At 44.2% G+C, this 19,161-nt stretch overlaps 1 protein-coding gene across 5 annotated transcripts in view; it reads left to right on the forward strand.

Annotated features, from left to right (window-relative positions):
• Positions 1 to 19,161, forward strand: part of LOC132394392 (arf-GAP with SH3 domain, ANK repeat and PH domain-containing protein 1-like) — a 426,165-nt gene that overhangs the window by 164,160 nt on the left and 242,844 nt on the right. For all 5 annotated transcript variants that reach the window (XM_059970475.1, XM_059970494.1, XM_059970464.1 and 2 more), the window contains one exon: positions 15,820 to 15,894. In XM_059970475.1, the coding sequence (XP_059826458.1) occupies positions 15,820 to 15,894 (75 nt within the window). The remainder of the gene's footprint in view (positions 1 to 15,819; positions 15,895 to 19,161) is intronic.

Here is a 19,161-nt window from a genome sequence, read left to right on the forward strand (position 1 = left end):
GAAAAGGAAAACGATCATGGTTGAAAATAAGGTGGAAATAATAAAGTGGTTGGAAAGAAGTGAAACACCATCAGACATTGGAAAAACATTAGGCTACCGTCGGTCAACGATTGGAACAATTTAAAACGATAAAATGAGAATAATGGAGCATGTGAAAGGCCCTGCCCCGATGAAAGCTACAATTATTACTAAGCGACGCAGTGGTTTGATTATTGAAATGGAAATGCTATTGATAATTTGGTTAGACGATCAAAATCAGTGTAATATTCCTATTAGCCTTACTTTACAGCAAGAAAAGACTTGAAGTCTTTTCAATGATTTAAAAACTGCATGTACAACAAGTGAGGATGCTTGTGATGAAGAATTTGTTGCGAGTAGGGGTTGGTTCAATCGTTTCAAAGTGAGGGCAAATTTATATGATATCAACGTGCAAGATGAAGCAGCGAGTGCCAATGTAAGTGCTGCCAGTGATTTTCCTGAAATGTTTAAAAAAATTATTGAGGAGGGAGGTTATTTGCCAGACCAAATATTTAATGTAGACGAGACTGGCTCAAGGGTATAAGTAAAGTGCATGCCAGCTGCTACTTCGAAATCAATCCATCATAAGATTATATGATCAGAAGACATAGGAGTGGAATTAGGCTATTCGGCCCATCGAGTCTATTCTGCCATTCAATCATGGTTGATCCTTTTTTTCCCTCCTCCTTGACCCCATTTTCCGACTTTCTCCCAGTAACCTTTGGTGCCATGTCCTGTCAACAAGCCTATCAGTCTCTGCCTTAAATATACCCAATGACCTGGTCTCCACAGCTTCTTGTGGCAGCAAATTCCAGAAATTCACCACCCTCTGGCTAAAGAACTTTCTCTGTTTTGAATGGATGCCCCCCAAAAGCCCCTGAGGCTGTGCTCTTTTGTCCTGGACTCTCCCTCTCCCTAGGCCTTTCAAAAATCGAAAGTTTTCAATGAGATCCTTCCCCCCCCCCCCCCCCACCATCCTTCTGAATTCCAGCAGGTACAGACCCAGGGCCATCAAACGTTCCTCGTATGATAACCCTTTCATTCCTGGAATCATCCTTGTGAACCTCCTCTGGACCCTCTCCAATGCCAGCACGTCTCTTCTAAGATGGAGAGTCAAAACTGTTTACAATACTCAAGGTGCCTTATAAAGCCTCAGCATCACATCCCTGCTCTTGTGTTCTAGACCTCTTGAAATGAATGCTAACACTGCATTAAGTTTCCTCACCACTGACTCAACCTGCAAGTTAACCTTTAGGGTGTTTTGCACAAGGACTCCCAAGTCTTTTTGCATCTCAGATTTTTTCTCCCCATTTAGAAAACAGTCCGCACATTTATTTCTACTACCAAAGTGCATGACCATGCATTTTTGAACATTATATTTCATTTGCTACTTTCTTGCCCATTCTCCTAATCTGTCTGTCCTACTGTATCCTACCTGTTTCCTCAGTGCTACCTGCCCCTTCTCCAATCTTCCTATCTGCAAACTTTGCAACAAAGCCATTTATTTCGTCGTATAAATCATTTATATACTGTATAATAAGTGGTTCCAACACCAACCCCTGCGGAACACCACAAATCACTGGCAGCCAACCAGACAAGGATCCTTTTATTCCCACTCACTGCCTACTTCCAATTAGCCAATGTTCTAACCATGTTAGTAACTTTCCTGTAATACCACTGCCTCTTAACTTAGTAAGCAGTATTATGTGTGGCACCTTATCAAAGGCCTTCTGAAAGTGCAAATATACAACATCCCCTGCATCCCCTTTATCCATCCTACTTGTAATCTCCTCAAAGAATTCCAACAGATTTGTCAGGGAGGATTTCCCCTTAAGGACACTATGCTGACTTTGTCCTATCTTGTCCTGTGTCACCAAGTACTCCCATCACCTCGTCCTTAACAATTGACTCACATCTTCCCAACCACTGAGGTCAGGCTAACTGGTCTATAATTTCCCTCCTGCTGCCTCCCTCCTTTCTTAAGGAGTGGATTGACATTTGCAATTTTCCAGTCCCCAGCACCATGCCAGAGTCCAATGATTTTTGAAAGATCATTGTTAATGCCGCCACAATTTCTAACTCTACCTCTTTCAGAACCCTCTAGTGTAGTTCATCTGGACAAGGTGTTTCATGTACCCTAAGTCTTTCAGCTTTTTAAGCACCTTTTCCCATGTAATTGTAACTGCACTTACTTCTTTTCCTTCACACACTGCAACATCTGGCACACTGCTAGTTTCTTCCACAGTGAAGACTGATGCAAAATACTCATTTAGTTCATCTGCCATCTCCTTGTACCCCGTTATTGTTTCTCATGTCTCATTTTCTAGTGGTCCTATATCCACTCTCATCTTTCTTTTATTTTTTACATACTTAAAAAAGCTTTTCCTATACACTTTGATATTATTTGCTAGCTTGCTTTCATGTTTCATCTTTTCTTTTCTAATGGTTCTTTTAGTTGCTTTCCGTAGGTTTTTAAAAACTTCCCAATCCTCTGTCTTCCCACTAATTTTTGCTTTGTTGTGTGCCCTCTGTTTTGTTTTACATTAGCTTTGACTTCCCTTGTCAGCCAAGAGACTGAGTATACTATTTTATACTCTTCTCATGGCACTGTAATTTCCCTAACTGCACTGAAATATTGCAATGTCAGACTTCACTTTCTCCCTATCAAATTCTAAGCTAACTCAATCATATTGTGATCATAGCTTCCTAAGGGTTCTTTTCCTAGGCTCCCTAATCGCCTCCAGTTCATTACAAAACACCCAGTCCAGTATAGCTGACCCCCTAGTGGGTTCAATGACAAACTACTCTGAAAACCCAACTCTCAGGATCTCAACAAACTCACTGTCTTGAGATCCATCACCAGCTTGATTTTCCCATTCAACCTCCCATGACTATCGGAACATTGTCCTTTTGACATACCTTTCCTATTTTGCTACAGTAATCTCTGGTCCACCTCCCAGCCACTGTTGGGACACCTGTATATACCGTAAATTCCGGTATATAAGCGAAGAATATGACCCTAAATTTTGGTCCTAAAATTAGTGGGTCTGCTTATACAGAGGGTGCCAACTTTGGAAAAAGGAATACATGGAAGACAGCTCGTATTTATTGGCTGTTTTTGAGTCAAATTTGTTCCACTGTCGATTCATGAATTTTTTGAATGGTTTGTTTAAACTCACATTTAGTGGCTGGAGCACGGACATCAAACCACCGGGGATGACTGCAGTGTCCGTATTTTCAGCTTTCAGTGCTGCTCTTGTCTCACCTGACAAGTGCGCTTTGAACATATCCCAGACAAGTAGCGACTTTTCTTTCCTGAAACCTTCAGGATGTTGACGCCACACCTCTTCAACCCACTTCAAACAACCGGCTTCGTCCATCAGCAGATTTCTTGAACGTAAACACCAACACCCCGTGGGAATTTTCTGAGCAATCTTTGTTTTTTGTCTCAACACAAGATCGCGTCTATTCATAAATTGAGTGCACCAACTTCACGTAGCTTTGAAATTTTCGCTGACCTCACCGTGTTTCTCGTCCCATTTCAACACTTGAACGAGAATCATTTCTCTGATAACAATGTATCCAGACGATCACTGGTGATTCACTTTTTCTTCCAGTTCTGTCCACTGGTATGTTTTCCCATGATTTGCACATTTTGTCTTTGGCATTTCCCTCAGCCTGTCCTCTGCCTTTCTCCACTCTCTCACTTGTTTCTCGTTTACATTAAACTTCTTTCTCAGCAGCTGCAGAATTATTCATTCCTTTAGCAAAATCAACAACCTTCAGCTTGAAGTCAGCATCATATCGCATTTGCTTTAATCATTTGAACACGGTGGTCGCAAACTCAATACTGAGTACACGTACTGATCCTGCTACCCCGTGTTTTATGTTTTAATGAGATTATGATGGTTTCACGGGGGTTACATTTCAGAGGGTTCTTTTCCTTTGGAAACCTAATCCAAAATTCCCTTCCTGATTTATTTATTAAGAATTCGCTTATAACGCTCTACTATGTGTAGGCCTGTTTTCTTAGCAGATACTGGTTCACAAAATTTTCAGTTTCCGGGATCTTGTGATCTATTCTGGTTAAATCAAAAACCTGTACAAAAGGGGTTGGCTTATACAAAGGTAACATGAAAAAGTCACTTTTTTAGCCTTGAAAATGGGGGTTGGCTTATACTGCAGGTAGGCTTGAACACCAGAATTTACGGTAACCACAATCAGCATCCTTTTATCCTTAAGGAGAAGCACTGTCGATGTCTTGGTCCGAAACGTCGACAGTGCTTCTCCTTATAGATGCTGCCTGGCCTGCTGTGTTCCACCAGCATTTTGTGTGGGTTGTTGTTTGAATTTCCAGCATCTGCAGATTTCCTTGTGTTTGTCCTTTTATCCTTGCAGTTTTGTAACTCAACAAACGAGAATTCAACATATTCCAATCCTATGTTACATCTTTCTACTGATTTAATGCCATCCTTTACGAGTAGAGCCACACCTGCCTCTCTGATACAATGTGTAACCTTGGGCATTTGGAATCAGAATTATCACCAGCATGTAACGTGAACTTTGTTAACTTAGGAGCAGGAGTTGAATGCAATGCATAATATAGAAGAAAAAAAAGCAAAATAAAATCATATTAATAATTACGGTATACATATATTGAATAGATTAAAAATAGTGCAAAAAAACCTGTACATTTATTAAAAATGTGAGGTTGCAGATTTCCTCGTGTTTGCATCCTTGAAGATGACCTGGATACTTTGTCGGCTAGTACCCAAGATGGAGCTGACTAAACTTACAATCCTTTGTAGCTTCGTTTGGTCCTGTGCAGTAGCCTCACATACCAGACAGTGATGCAGCCTGCCAGAATGCTCCCACCGTACGTCTGTAGAAGTTTTTGAGTGTATTTGTTGACATGCCAAAACTCTTCAACCTCCTAATGAAGTATAGCCGCAGTCTTGCCTTCTTTATAATTACATCGATATGCTGGGAGCAGGTTAAATCCTCAGAGATCTTGACACCCAGGAACTTGAAACTGCTCATTCTTTCCACTTCTGATGCCTCTATGAGGATTGACATGTGTTCCTTTGTCTGACCCTTCCTGAAGTTCACGGTCAGCTCTTTCGTCTTACGTTGAATGCCAGGTTGTTGCTGCGATACCACTCCACTCATTGGCATATTCTGCACCTGTATGCCTTCCTGTCGCCATCTGAGATTCTACCAACAATGGTTGGTATCATCAGCAAATTTATAGATGGTATTTGAGCTATGTCTAGCCACACAGTCATGTGTAAACAGAGAGTAGAGCAGTGGGCTAAGCACACACCCCTGAGGTGCACCAGTGTTGATTATCTGTGAGGAGATGTTAACACCAATCCGCACAGGTTGTGGTCTTCGGGTTAGGAAGTCGAGGATCCAATTGCAGGGGGAGGTACAGAGGCCCAGATTCTGCAACTTCTCAATCAGGATTGTGGGAATGATGCTATTAAATCCTGATCTATAATTGATGAACAGCTTCCTGACATAGGTGTTTGTGTTGTCCAGGTGGTCCAAAGCCGTATGAAGAGCCATCGAGATTGCACCTTTTATGGCAAATTGTAATGGGTCCAGGTCCTTCCAGTGGCAAGAGTTCAGTCTAGTCATGACCAACTTCTCAAAGCATTTCATCATTGTAGATGTGAGTGCTACCAGGAGATATTAAGGCAGTTCACGTTATTCTTCTTAGGCACTGGTATAATTGTTGCCTTTTTAAAGCAAGTGGGAACTTCCACCCGTAGCAATGAGAGGTTGAAAATGTCCTTGAATGCTCCCACCAGTTGGTTGGCACAGGTAATCGGAGCCTTACTAGGTACTTCTTTGGGACTTTCCGCCTTGTGAGGGTTCACTATCTTTAAAGGAGGCCTAACATCGGCCTCTGAGACTGAGATTACAGGGTCATCAGGTACAGCAGCGATCTTCACGCTTTAGTTAATTTCTCCCTTTCAAAGAGGGTATCGAAGGCATTGAGTTCATCTGGTAGTGAAGCAATACTGGCATTCATGCTATTGGCTTTCACTTTGTGGGAAGTAATGTCTTGCAGACTCTGCCAGAGTTGCCATGCATCTGTCGTCACCTCCAACCTCGTTCGAAATTGTCTCTTCACCCTTGAAATAGCCCTCAGCCAATCATACCTGATTTTCTGGTACAGGCCTGGGTCACCAGACTTGAATGCCACAGATCTGGCCTTCAACAGACGACATACATCCTGGTTATATATAACCTTATAACAATTACAGCATGGAAATAGGTCATCTAGTCCATGCCGAACGCTTACTGTCACCTAGTCCCACTGGCCTGCACTCAGCCCATAACACTCCAGTCCTTTCCTGTCCATATACCTATCCAATTTTACTTTAAATTCATCCATGGCTTTTGGTTTGGGAATGTACAGTAAGTCTTTGTAGGCACACACTCATCCACGCAGATTTTAATGAAGTCGGTAACAACTGCAGCATACTCATCCAGGTTCGATGATGAATCCCTGAATACAGTCCAGTCCACCGATTCAAAGTGGTCCTGTAGGTGCTCCTGTGCTTCCCTTATCCATACCTGCTTGTCCTCACTATTGGTGCTGCAGTCTTCAGTCTGCCTATAGTCAGGTTGTAGAAGTACAGCCAGGTGATCAGACTTCCTGAATTGAAGGCGTGGACCAGCACAGTAGGTATTCTTGATGGTGGTGTAGCAATGGTCCAGTGTGTTGTTTCCTCTGGTATTGCAAGTGATCTGTTGATGGTAGTTGCTTAGTGAATTTTTTCAGACTGGACTTGTTAAAATCTCCCAAAATTATGGTGAAGGCGTTAAGGAGTACTGTTTCATGCACATTGATCCCATTGCTCAGATCATCTAAAGCCTGATTGTCATTGGCCTGAGGTGGTATTTATACTGCTATCAGAATGACCCCAGAGAACTCCCGTGGTAGGTAAAAAGGACGGCACTTAACTGCTAGATATTCCAGGTCTGGTGAGCAGAATTGGGACAGCACTGATATATTTGTGCACCAAGAAGATTTGATCATGAGGCATACTCCTCCACCGCTGCTTTTGAGAGACCCTGTAGATCTGTCCTGACGGTGTATAAACCAGGGGTGTAACTCTTGCTTCCGCTAGCAGCTTAATATAGGGGGTGATCACCCCTGGCCTAGACAAACTTGAGAAAGCTCGTCTGGGTGGGTGCTGCACGATGTGACCCGTTACAAATCAGTATCCCAAAATAACAAAGAGTACACAATATGCAATTAAAAGATGAATTCTTACTTTGACTATATGGTTAGTAAAGAAAACGGAAAAAATGAAACAAGGGCCCAATCTTAAGAAACAGCCTATTGCACAATGTTGCAGCTCACTGATAAGTCGATCGTCCACCATCGACCTCCTCCGATTGTTGCTGCCCTTCGGACACTTGCTCCAAGTCCACCCTGTCCAGCGCTCTACCAGCTCCCCCCATTCTCCCTTCTCTTCTCATCCCTCCCCGGCAAAAGACCACAAAAATCTCCCTTCCAGACTCAAGAAAGAACAACAGCATTCCAAACCCTGTTAGCTCTAGTCGTAACCCAAACATTGGTGCTACTGAGAAACCATTACATGATCAATACAGCATGTTACACAACAGTGAATATATATATATATTACACCGGTGGTGTCGCAGAACAATGTGTTGTTAAGTGCCTTGCTCAAGGAGACAACACGCTGCCTCAGCTGAGACTCGAACCAGTGACTTTCAGATCACTAGACTGATGCCTTATACGCTAGGCCACGCCCCAACACTGCAGTGAAACCCTACAGCATGTTATATTCTTCCCTCCCCCACTAAATTTAGCCATGTCGTCATGACGTTGAGATAATTCATCAACCCTTACTGCAAATCACAAAGCCCAGTCCAGGTGTTAAAAGGTGTAAAATAGCACCCCAACACAGTAGAGATCATACTCTGCTCCCCTGGTGCTACGTAAGCCAGCCTATCCGGTGGTGTCCTTATACTCTGAGACCTCCGCACCCCCGCACTTGACTCGTCAGGTTCTGACACTACTGGGGATACTTCCAGTCTACCTGGCGAGGCCTTCCCTGATCTATCACTCATGTCCATCTGCAACTTGGAGCCCTCTGTCCTGCGATCAAACCCCGCTTCCTCCCCTGCAGAGTCTGTCTGCCACCCAGGCTGCCCACAGACAGCCCCCTGCCCTACTTCACTTGTCTCAATGGGGGAAGGGCCGAGAATCTCTTCCTCAGTCATTGGGTAGTTAGCGAAAGGCAGCATATACCACACACCCAGGTCCTTACCCTCCGAATCAGTATCTCTCTCGGGGGTGGGGGCCAGCCTAATCTCACCTGTTGGGGGCCCGGTAGTCACCCTGCGTTTCCGCAGAGTCCTCTTACTAGATGTAGGCTCCAAGTTGGGCTCTGGGTCTATCTGCACCTCTAGACCCAGGGCAACAGATGGAGAATCTTGACAGGCCCATTCCCAGCCTCTGGTTTCACCTGGAAAACGGTAGGTTTGGCATCTGACTCTCTACCACATAGGGTGTGGCTGCCCAGCAGTCAGCCAGCTTATGCTTTCCAGGTAGCCCCAAGTTCCTTATGAGGACTCGGTCTCCCTGCATGAATTGGGAGAACCTCACTTTCTGATCATACCTCCTCTTATTCCCTTGATTCTGCTTGGCAGCCGTGACTCCAACTGATTCATAAACCCTTTTCAACTCCCTTCTCATGTCAGACACATACTTCAGGTAAGTCTTTGTTGGTCAATCCCAAAGCAAAGGTCAACGGGCAACCTTGCTTCATGCCCAAACATCAAATAATATGGTGAGTACCCAGTAGCTTCATTTCGTGTACAGTTGTAACTATGAACCAGATGCCCAATATGTTGACTCCACCTGCTCTTCTTGTTGGGTCCCAAGCATGTCTAGCAAGGTCTGATTAAACGTCTCTAGCTGGGGATCACTCTGCGGGTGATAGGGTGTGGTCCCTGACTTCTCCATTCCAAGCATGCCCAGATGAGTCTGCTCTAGAAATCCCGACCCTGATCACTGTGTATTCGCCTGGGAAGGCCATAATAAATAAAATACTTCTCCCATAGCACTCTTGCCACCATAGACACCCTCTGGTCCTTGGTAGGAAAAGCCTGAGCATATCTGGTGTAGTGGTCCGTGATGACTAAGATATTCACCGTGTTGCTGGCATCGGGTTCTATGGACAGGAAATCCAGACACACCAGGCTTGTAGGTCCAGGCACTCTGCAAGAGGGACAAGGGAGTATGCATCGAATGCATGACTTGCAGTATTCTTTGACCTCCGACTTCATTCGGGGCCAGTAAAACCGGTCTCTGAGCAATCCATAGGTCTTTTCAACCTCCAAATGTCCAGAATCATCATGAAGTGACTTCAACACCATCCTCTGCTACTTCTCAGGCAGAACCAGCTAGCAACGCCGGGGTCGGTTTTGGGGGTGATGTGACCCTGTGTAAGATCTGGTTCTTCAACTCCAACTGAGGCCATTCTCTCAGTAATGGAGGCACTGTCGCGTGTTTTGTCCTTTCTGCCTGAGCCATGTCTCCCTTTTCAACCACCGCCCAAGTGGTACCAATGCCCCGGTTATCTCTGAGCAGCTGCCACTTCCCCAGGATTCGATTCTGGCAGCTGATTTGTCGTCAGAGCAGTCAGGTTACAATAAACTTGGGGAATGGCACCATCAGAAGCCCCCAATTGGTCCACCGCTTGATCCTGCCCCTCATCTTCCTCTGACACAGGGTCTTCACCCCTGGGACGGGAACGCTTTCCCACTCCTCATCCCTGACCAGTCCCTCATGCCCCCGTTGGGACAAAGCATCAGCATCAATGTTAACCATATAACATTTACAGCATGGAAACAGGCCATCTTGGCCCTTCTAGTCCGTACCGACTGCTTACTCTCACCTAGTCTCACCGAGCTGCACTCAGCCCATAACCCTCCATTCCTTTCCTGTCCATATACCTATAAAATTTTTTGTTCCTGCATTCCGACCGGTACTTCAGGCTGCAATCATAGGCAGACAATGCCGCCAACCACTGATGGTTTGTGGCATCTGGTTTTGCCGAGGTCAATATATAAGTTAGGGGGTTGTTGTCCGTCCTCACCTCAAACTTGGCCCTGTAGAGGTAGTCACTCAGCTTATTCACCACTGCCCATTTTAACCCCAGGAATTCCAACTTGTGCGTGGGCTAGTTTTTCTCGGACGGTGACAGACTCCAGGAGCTGATGAACGCAGTAGGCCTCAACCTGGAGCCCTGATCTTGATACAGGATGCCCCCTAAACCCTCTTGACTGGCATCCGTGTGCAGCACACACGGTAATCAGGGGTCCATATAAGCCAGCACCTGTGCCTGGGTCAGCAGCTCCTTCAGCGACTGAAGGACCTCCTCACAATTTGCACCCCAGCTCAGTCCAAAGGGCACCGATGGGCTAAGATACTCTCCACCTTCCTGTCCTTCTCCCCCCCCCCCCCGCCCTTTCTTCCCCAAGGGTGGGTAACCACACAGAAGCTGATTCAACAGGTGACTCACTTTCTAGTAGTTTATTGTGCAATGTTGGAGCTCACTGATAAGCCAGTTGTCCACCATTGACCTCCTCCGATTGTTGCTGCCCTTCGGACCCTCGCTCCAAGTCCACCCTGTCCAGCGCTCTACCAACTCCCCCCATTCTCCCTTCTCTCCTCATCTCTCCCTGGTCAGAGACCAGGAGGCCCTGAAAATCTCCCTTCCAGACACACAAGAAAGAACATCAGCATTCCAAACCCCATTTTCTCTAGTCACAACCCAAACATTGCTGCTGCTGAGAAACCATTACATTATCAGTGAAACCATACAGCATGTTACATGGGTTTTCCAGGATTCCATGAAGCAAAGGAGACGCGCAGTCCTAATGATTCAGCACCCTAGCTTTGAGATCATCGATTTTATTCAACAGAGACTATACATTTGCCAGCAAGATGGTCAGTATTGGGAGTTTAAAACCCCATTTCCTTAACCGCACATGTATCCCTTATCTACAGCCACGCTTCCTACATGGAATCCTATGTGGACGCTTCTGTCCACAACCAGTGTTGTTTCCATTAATTTCAAGCAGTGATAGTTTGTTTAAACACATTAAGATATCTTGTTGACTCTATTAACCTTGGAAGCAGTTACGCTTTTTAACTGTATCAGGCTGAAACGAGAATATTTAATTGTATCCATTAAGAGTAATGCTGCTACTCGAGTTGCCCCTAGGTGCCCCGGATGTAGATCCCAAATACAATTATCCTTCAGCCATGATTCTGTGATGGCCACAACATCATACCTGCAATCTGTAACAGTGCAATAAGATCATCCACCTTATTTCTGATACAACACCTTGAGTACTGTATTTGCTACCCCTTTGGATGCTGCATCCCTAATGTATTGATACTTACTCTCTTGGCTGTGACTATTTCCCATAACCTGACTGCCCTTTCTGCCAGTCAGACTGCACACTATCTTTACTTTTTTACCATCTGTCCTATCCTGAGTTTCATCACTCGGGTTCCCACACCCTTGCCTTATCAGTTCAAATCCTCCCCAACAGCTCTAACAAACCTGTTTACAAGAATACTGTTCCCCCTCAGGTTCAGGTGCAACTGTCACATTTGAATAGGTCATACTTCCCCCAGAAGAGATCCCAATGATCCCAGTCATCAAGGGCACAGGGACATAGGTTAAGGAGAGAATTCAGACTAACATCAGGAAGCATTTCATTATACAGCAAGTTGTGGATACATGAAAGAAACTACTTAGTTTGTTGATAGGATGCAAAACTGGGCTGAGAAGTGGCAGATGGAGTTCAATTCAGATAAGTGTGAAGTGGTTCATTTTGGTGGGTCAAATATGATGGCAGAATATAGTATCAATGGTAAGACTCTTGGCAGTGTGGAGGATCAGAGGGATCGTGGGGTCCGAGTCCATAGGACACTGAAAGCAGCTGTGCAGGTTGACTCTGTGGTTAAGAAGGTGCATGATGTATTGGCCTTCATCAATCGAGGAATTGAATTTGGGATCCGAGAGGTAATGTATATAAGTATACATTACCTATACATTACCAACACCTATGGTCAGACCCCACTTGGAGTACTGTGCTCAGTTCTGGTCGCCTAACTACAGGAAGGATGTGGAAACCATAGAAAGGGTGCAGAGGAGATTTACAAGGATGTTGCCTGGATTGGGGAACATGTCTTATGAGAATAGGTTGAGTGAACTCGACCTTTTCTCCTTGAGGCAACGGGGGATGAGAGGTGACCTGGTAGAGGTGTATAAGGTGATGAGAGGCATTGATTGTGTGGATAGTCAGAGGCTTTTTCCCAGGGCTGAAATGGTTGCCACAAGAGGACACAGGTTTAAGGTGCTGGGGAGTAGGTACAGAGGAGATGTCAGGGGTAAATTTTTTTACACAGAGTGTGGCGAGTGCATGGAATGGGCTGTCAGCAATGGTGGTGGAAGCGGATATGATAGGGTCTTTTAAGAGACTTTTGGATAGGTACATGGAGCTTAGAAAAATAGAGGGCTGTGGGCTAGCCTAGTAATTTCTAAGGTAGGGACATGTTTAGTACAACTTTGTGGGCCGAAGGGCCTGTATTGTGCTGCAGGTTTTCTATGATACACCATGTCGCTGGATCCGGGAGGGGATGGCGAGAGGGTGGGCCTGGACTTGTGCAACCCCCTATTCACCTAAAATCCATTCACGCACACACTATTCCTTTCTGAGGAGAGGGGTACCACCCACTAACTGACTGAAAGGAACCATCCAATGGGATGGATAGCTCGAAGACGTTTCTATCTTTCTCTGTTTCTACATAGTTGTGTATTGAGAGTAGTACCTTAGAAACTAAACTGTAAATTCTATAGTTATTTCAACACACTAAGTGAATAGAAATGTGGCAAGCTTTGTCGGGCCAAATGGCCTTTTCTTGTCAAAACTTTCTACTGTTTTATACTACCCTGAGGTTCATTTTCTTGCAGACATTCACAGTAGAACAAAGAAACACAATAAAATCAGTGAAAAAAAGTTACACAAAGATGGAGAATGACCAATGTGCAAATGAAGACAAACTGGAAATACAAAAAAACAAATAATAGTAACTAATATTGAGACTATCAATTGTTGAATCTTTGAAAGTGACCATAGGTTGTAGAGGCAGTTCAATGTTGAGGTGAGTGAAGTTATCCATGCTGGTTCAGGAACCTGATAGTAATAACCGTTCCTGAATCTGCTGGTGTGGGACCTAAGTCTCTGGTACCTCCTTCCTGATTGCTGCAGCAGGAAGAGAGCGCAGCAGGAAGAGAGCATAGCCTGAATGGTGGGGTCCTTAATGATGGATGCTGCTTTCTTGTGGCAGTGCTCCTTGTGTGATGGTGGAGTAGGGTTAACCCTATCCCTACATTTGAATGGCCTTGGACTACTGTTTTGTAAATAGGTTATGCAAATTCAGACACACGTCTTGTAGTTCATACTAAATATTTTCTGGGTGAGACAGAATGACTATTGCAGATGTTCCAGAAGGTTTAATTATAATTAACATCCAAGAAGTACAGGGAAAGACAACTTGAGTGCAAACAAAGTGCAAATGAGCTGAGCCTTTGTCTAGCCTGCTGAGTTCCTGTAGCATTTTGTGCAAATGATAGAGGTACTGTCTCACAGTGCCAGAACTCTGGTGTGATCCTGAGCTCCATAGGGGTCTCTGTGAAATTTGTACCTTCTCCCTCCCTGTTCCGTAGCTGCTTTTATTTCCCCTCCACATCAGAAAGAGCGCTGGCTGGTTGTTTAGATAACCACCGTGAATTTATCCTCAACTGATAAATCTGCAGGGAGTTTTTGGGAATGTGGGGAGAATAAAATGGATTAATTTAGGATTAGTAGTGTTCTTGGTTGACAAAGAGTCAGTTCGCTGAAGCGCTGTCTGACCCCCTAACTTTAGAGTCCCCTATCACTGCTGCCATCCTCTTCCTTTCCCTACTCTTCTGAGCCACAAGGGCCAGACCCCGTGCCAGAGGCTTGGCCATTGTTGCTTCCCCCAGGTAGGTTGTCGTCCTCAACAGTACTCAAACAGGAGTACTTACTACCACAGGGGTACTCTCTGTACCCCTGACTCTTGCCATTCCCTCTCCTGACTGTGGGTACTTATCTGTCTCCTGAGGCCCTGGTGTGATTACTTGCTTGTAGCTCTTCTCTTTCACCTCCTCACTTACCCTGACCAGATGAAGGTCATTGAGCTGCATGTCTGGTTCCCTAACCCAGTCCCTAAGGAGCTGTAGTTTAACACACTTGGTGCAGATGTGGCCATCCAGGAGGCTGCAAGTCTTAACTTGCTGATGTCCATGTGCCTGTACAGTCGTGCCTCGATCAAACCGCTGAAGAAAAAATGCATTCTTTTTAAATTCTTCCCTCCATCTAACTTGCTGAAGTCCACGTGACTGTATAGTCGTGCCTTGATTTTGAGAATGTAACATACTATTATTATGTACTTCCTACATTCATTTTTATATTCCAGCAGTTTTACCTGTTATTAAATTGTGATAAAACTCTCGTTTGATTTTGTATTGGGAAATTTAAAAAATATATTTCGGTGTTCAGGTAAAAGACCAGGAATTCACAAAACATCAAAATATCAGAGATGTGGTCTAAAATTTTTCTTTTCTGAAATTTATGTGAATTTTAAGCAAATACAAACAGAATTGTTTTAGCTCTCATTTCTTGAAGCATGTGCAGATGGTACTGCTGTATGTGGAATTCACAAAGGACCAATAAGGAACAAAAAGTCCCATCACCCTAGTAATACGGAAGTTGCCTGTATAACACAGGCTCTATCCTATTGAGCATATATCTGGCTGTTTTCTTTAGAATAAATATAATAATTGTTAAACATATACAGTGTTAAGTGAACTGTTTAACTGTTGTAGTTTGCATAAATGAGTTAATGTTTCTCAGTTTTGCTGCACAGTTTATTTGGGAAATATTAACTTGTTTGTAACATTTGTTTCTATCTAATTATTTTGCTAGAACTGGAAAACATAACCCAAAGACATAGATGAGTGTTTTATTAATATATGAAACAAACATCTGCTAGAAGGTGATAGGTGAAGCAGCTGAGGAGGAAGGTAGGGAGGAGGGTTGGTCAGGGTATGAAGTGAGAAACTGAGGTGATAGGTGGAAAAAGTGAAGCAGGAATCTGAGGAGAGAGTGGACCATGGGAGAAACGGAAGGAGGAAGTGCTCCAAGGGAGAGGTGAGAAGCAGTTAAGGAGAAGAGAAGTAATAGAGGAGCCAGAGTGGGTTATGAAAGGAGGAGGAAGGGGGAGAAGGAGAAATTTATTGGAAGTTAGAGAAATTGATGATTATGCCAGGTTGGAGGCTACCCAGAGGGAATACGAGATGTTGCTCCTCCATTGGGAGAGTGGCCTCATCATAGCAGTAGAGGAGGTCAAGTACTGACATGTCAGAATGAGAATGGGCAGTGGAATTAATGGCTGCCAGGAAATCCTGCTTATTATATAAAACTACTTACTTGTTAAAAACTTTTGCAGGTCCATAATATTGCTTGCCTGGATTGGTGCAGTTAATATATATGTAAAAGAACTTGCCTATCTTCTCCATATTGTGGTTCATGCAGTACAATTTCCCTCAATGTTTTTTGCATATCATGAATGCAATCAAGACAAATATACTTTCACTTCGATACATTTGACATGTTCATTTGGCTAAAAATTTTTTTACGTTTTTTTTAAAGCTGCAGAATCTTAGTCATAATGTCATCTTCACTTTGGATTCACTATTGAAAGGAGACCTCAAAGATGTCAAGGGGGTAAGTGTTTGCTTCTAGTGATTAAGTTATTCCCTTTGATGTAAATTTAAAATTGTGAAGTAGGTGGCAATTGCATAGCCTACCTTGAATCAAAAATTACTAAATAACACTTTGCATATCAGAGTGATATGATAACTCTAAGCTTTCAAATGGTTGAAAATGTTTTTATATCATTTGCAATGTAATACTGTATGTACAACATTAAGGAAACTAGGTTTTTGTTTCTACGTTTTAAATATTCCCGTTTGAATTTAGTCATAAATTGCAAGGATGGACAGGTACATGGATGGGAGGGGTATGGAGGGCTAAGATAGTCTGGGGATTAAGACAGATAGATACTTTATCAATCCCAAAGGAAATTACAGTGTCACAGTAGCACTCAAAATGCACAGATAGTCAAATCTTAGAAGAGAAGTAAGAAGAATAAAAAAAAAATAAATTACCTTAAAAATAAGATGTACAGGATTTCCAAGTTCACACTGATAAGATGGTAGTGCACGAGTTATCGTAACGGGTACAATATTATACAGTAATAGGTGCACATTCATACCACAACAAACATAAAATGCTGGTGGAACACAGCAGGCCAGCCATCTGTGTTGAGGTTTCGGGCCGAGACCCTTCATCAGGACTAACTGAAAGGAAAGATAGTAAGAGATTTGAAAGTAGTGGGGGCAGGGGAAATGCGAAATGATAGGAGAAGACCGGAGGGGGTGGGATGAAGCTAAGAGCTGGAAAGGTGATTGGCGAAAGTGATACAGAGCTGGAGAAGGGAAAGGATCATGGGACGGGAGGCCTCGGGAGAAAGAAGTGGGGGGGAAGCATCAGAGGGAGATGGAGAACAGGCAAACAACTAAATATGTCAGGGATGGGGTAAGAAGGGGAGGAGGGGCATTAGCAGAAGTTAGGGAAGTCAATGTTCATGCCATCAGGTTGGAGGCTACCCAGCCGGTATATAAGGTGTTGTTCCTCCAACCTGAGTTTGGATTCATTTTGACAGTAGAGGAGGCCATGGATAGACATATCAGAATGGGAATGGGACGTGGAATTAAAATGTGTGGCCACTGGGAGATCCTGCTTTTTCTGGCGGACTGAGCGTAGGTGTTCAGTGAAACGGTCTCTCAGTCTGCGTCGGGTCTCACCAATATATAGAAGACCACACCGGGAGCACCAGACGCAGTATACCACACCAGCCAACTCACAGGTGAAGTGTCACCTCACCTGGAAGGACTGTCTGGGGCCCTGAATGGTGGTGAGGGAGGAAGTGTAAGGGCAGGTGTAGCACTTGTTCCGTTTACAAGGATAAGTGCCAGGAGGGAGATCGGTGGGAAGGGATTGGGGGGGGGGGGGGTGGGGGACGAGTGGACAAGGGAGTCGCTTAGGGAGTGATCCCTGCGAAAAGCAGAAAGGTGGGGGGCGGAAGATGTGCTTGGTAGTGGGATCCTGTTGGAGGTGGCGGAAGTTACGGAGAATTATACTTTGGATCTCGAGGCTGGTGGGGTGGTAGGTGAGGACAAGGGGAACCCTATCCCGAGTGGGGTGGCGGGTGGATGGGGTGAGGGCAGATGTGTGGGAAATGGGGGAGATGCTTTTGAGAGCAGAGTTGATGGTGGAAGAAGGGAAACCCCTTTGTTTAGAAAAGGAAGACATCTCCTTCGTCCTGGAATGAAAAGCCTCATCCTGAGAACAGATGCGGTGGAGACAGAGGAATTGTGAGAAGAGGATAGCATTTTTGCAAGAGACAGGGTGGGAAGAGGAATAGTCTAGGTAGCTGTGAGAGTTTGCAGGCTTATAATGGATATCAGTATCAGCCATCTCCAGAGATGGAGTTAGAAAGATCAAGAAAGGGGAGGGAGGTGTTGGAAATGGACCAGGTAAATTTGAGGGCAGGGTGAAAGTTGGAGGCAAAGTTAATGAAGTTGATGAGCTCAGCATGCGTGCAGGTGGCAGTGCTAGTGCAGTCGTCGATGTAGCCAAGGGTGTAGCCATGGGCACCTGTATGGGTCCCAGTTATGCCTGCCTTTTTGTTAGCTTTGTGGAACAGTCCATGTACCAAGTCTATAGAGGTATCCATCCCCCTCTTTTCCCATTTCTACCACTGCCTCATTTCATACGCTCTGAAGGGAAAAAGTTGCCCTTCAAGTCTTTCTAAATTTTTCCCTTCACTTTAAACCAACTGTATACCTGCTGATTAATCCAAGTATCCAAACAGACAATTATGTAGCAGCAACTTAATGCATAAAAGCATGTAGACCTGGTCAAAAAGTTCAGTTCAGATGAAACATCAGAGTGAGGAAGAAGAAATGTGATCAAAGTGACTCTGACTGTGGAATAATTGTTGGGGCCAGACCGAGTGGTTTGAGTATATTAGAAACTGCTGACCTCCTGGGATTTTCACGCACAACAGTCTCTAGAGTTTACAGAGAATGGTGCGAAAAACAAAAAAACATCCAGTGGGCGGCAGTTCTGTGGGTGAAAACGCTTTGTTAATGAGAATGGTGAGACTGGCTCAAGTCTGACAGGAAGCTGATAGTAAAATATTTAACGTCACGTTACAACAGTGGTGTACAGAAGAGCATCTCTGAATGCCCAACATATCAAACCTTGAAGTGGATGATCTACGGAAGCAAAAGGCCACACCTGGTTCCCTTCCTGTACCCAATGAAATGGCTGTTATGTTTTGGGCTTCCATATCCTGGATTCACCTCACTTGTACTACTAGTGATCTAACAGGAGGTCAGCCTTTTTGTGCAACCTACCCTGTCCAGCCTCTGTTTATGACTCAAGCCTTCAGTTCTTGGTAACATACTTGTAAGTCTCTTTGTCACTGGTTTAATGACATCTTTTCTGTAAAAGGGCTACCAGCTCTGTACATAATGTAAAATAAAGATATCAATGTTGTAACATTACATCCCAACTCCTCTACTGGATGCCCTGATTTATCAAGGTGAGCATGCCAAGTATCTTACCGCTCTGTTTACCTTTCCGTAAACTACAGGTATGTATGTGCATCCATGGGTCACTTCCAGAGCAGTACCTAGGGCCCCACCATTTACTACGTATACCCTATAGTCTTTGAACCTGTGAAGTACAGCATCCTTCACTGTTATCCAGCTTAGTGAGACTACTCTTGCTTTGTTTCATTCACATTCAGAACTGAGAAGTCAGGATTACCTACTGATGGCTTCCCTTCTGCCTCTGGCACCATCACTCCTGCAATCCTTTAAAAATCCATGCTTTGTTTATTTTTCATCTATGTTCAGCGAT

This window comes from Hypanus sabinus, chromosome 1, assembly GCF_030144855.1.
Source record: "Hypanus sabinus isolate sHypSab1 chromosome 1, sHypSab1.hap1, whole genome shotgun sequence".
Taxonomy (NCBI): domain Eukaryota; kingdom Metazoa; phylum Chordata; class Chondrichthyes; order Myliobatiformes; family Dasyatidae; genus Hypanus; species Hypanus sabinus.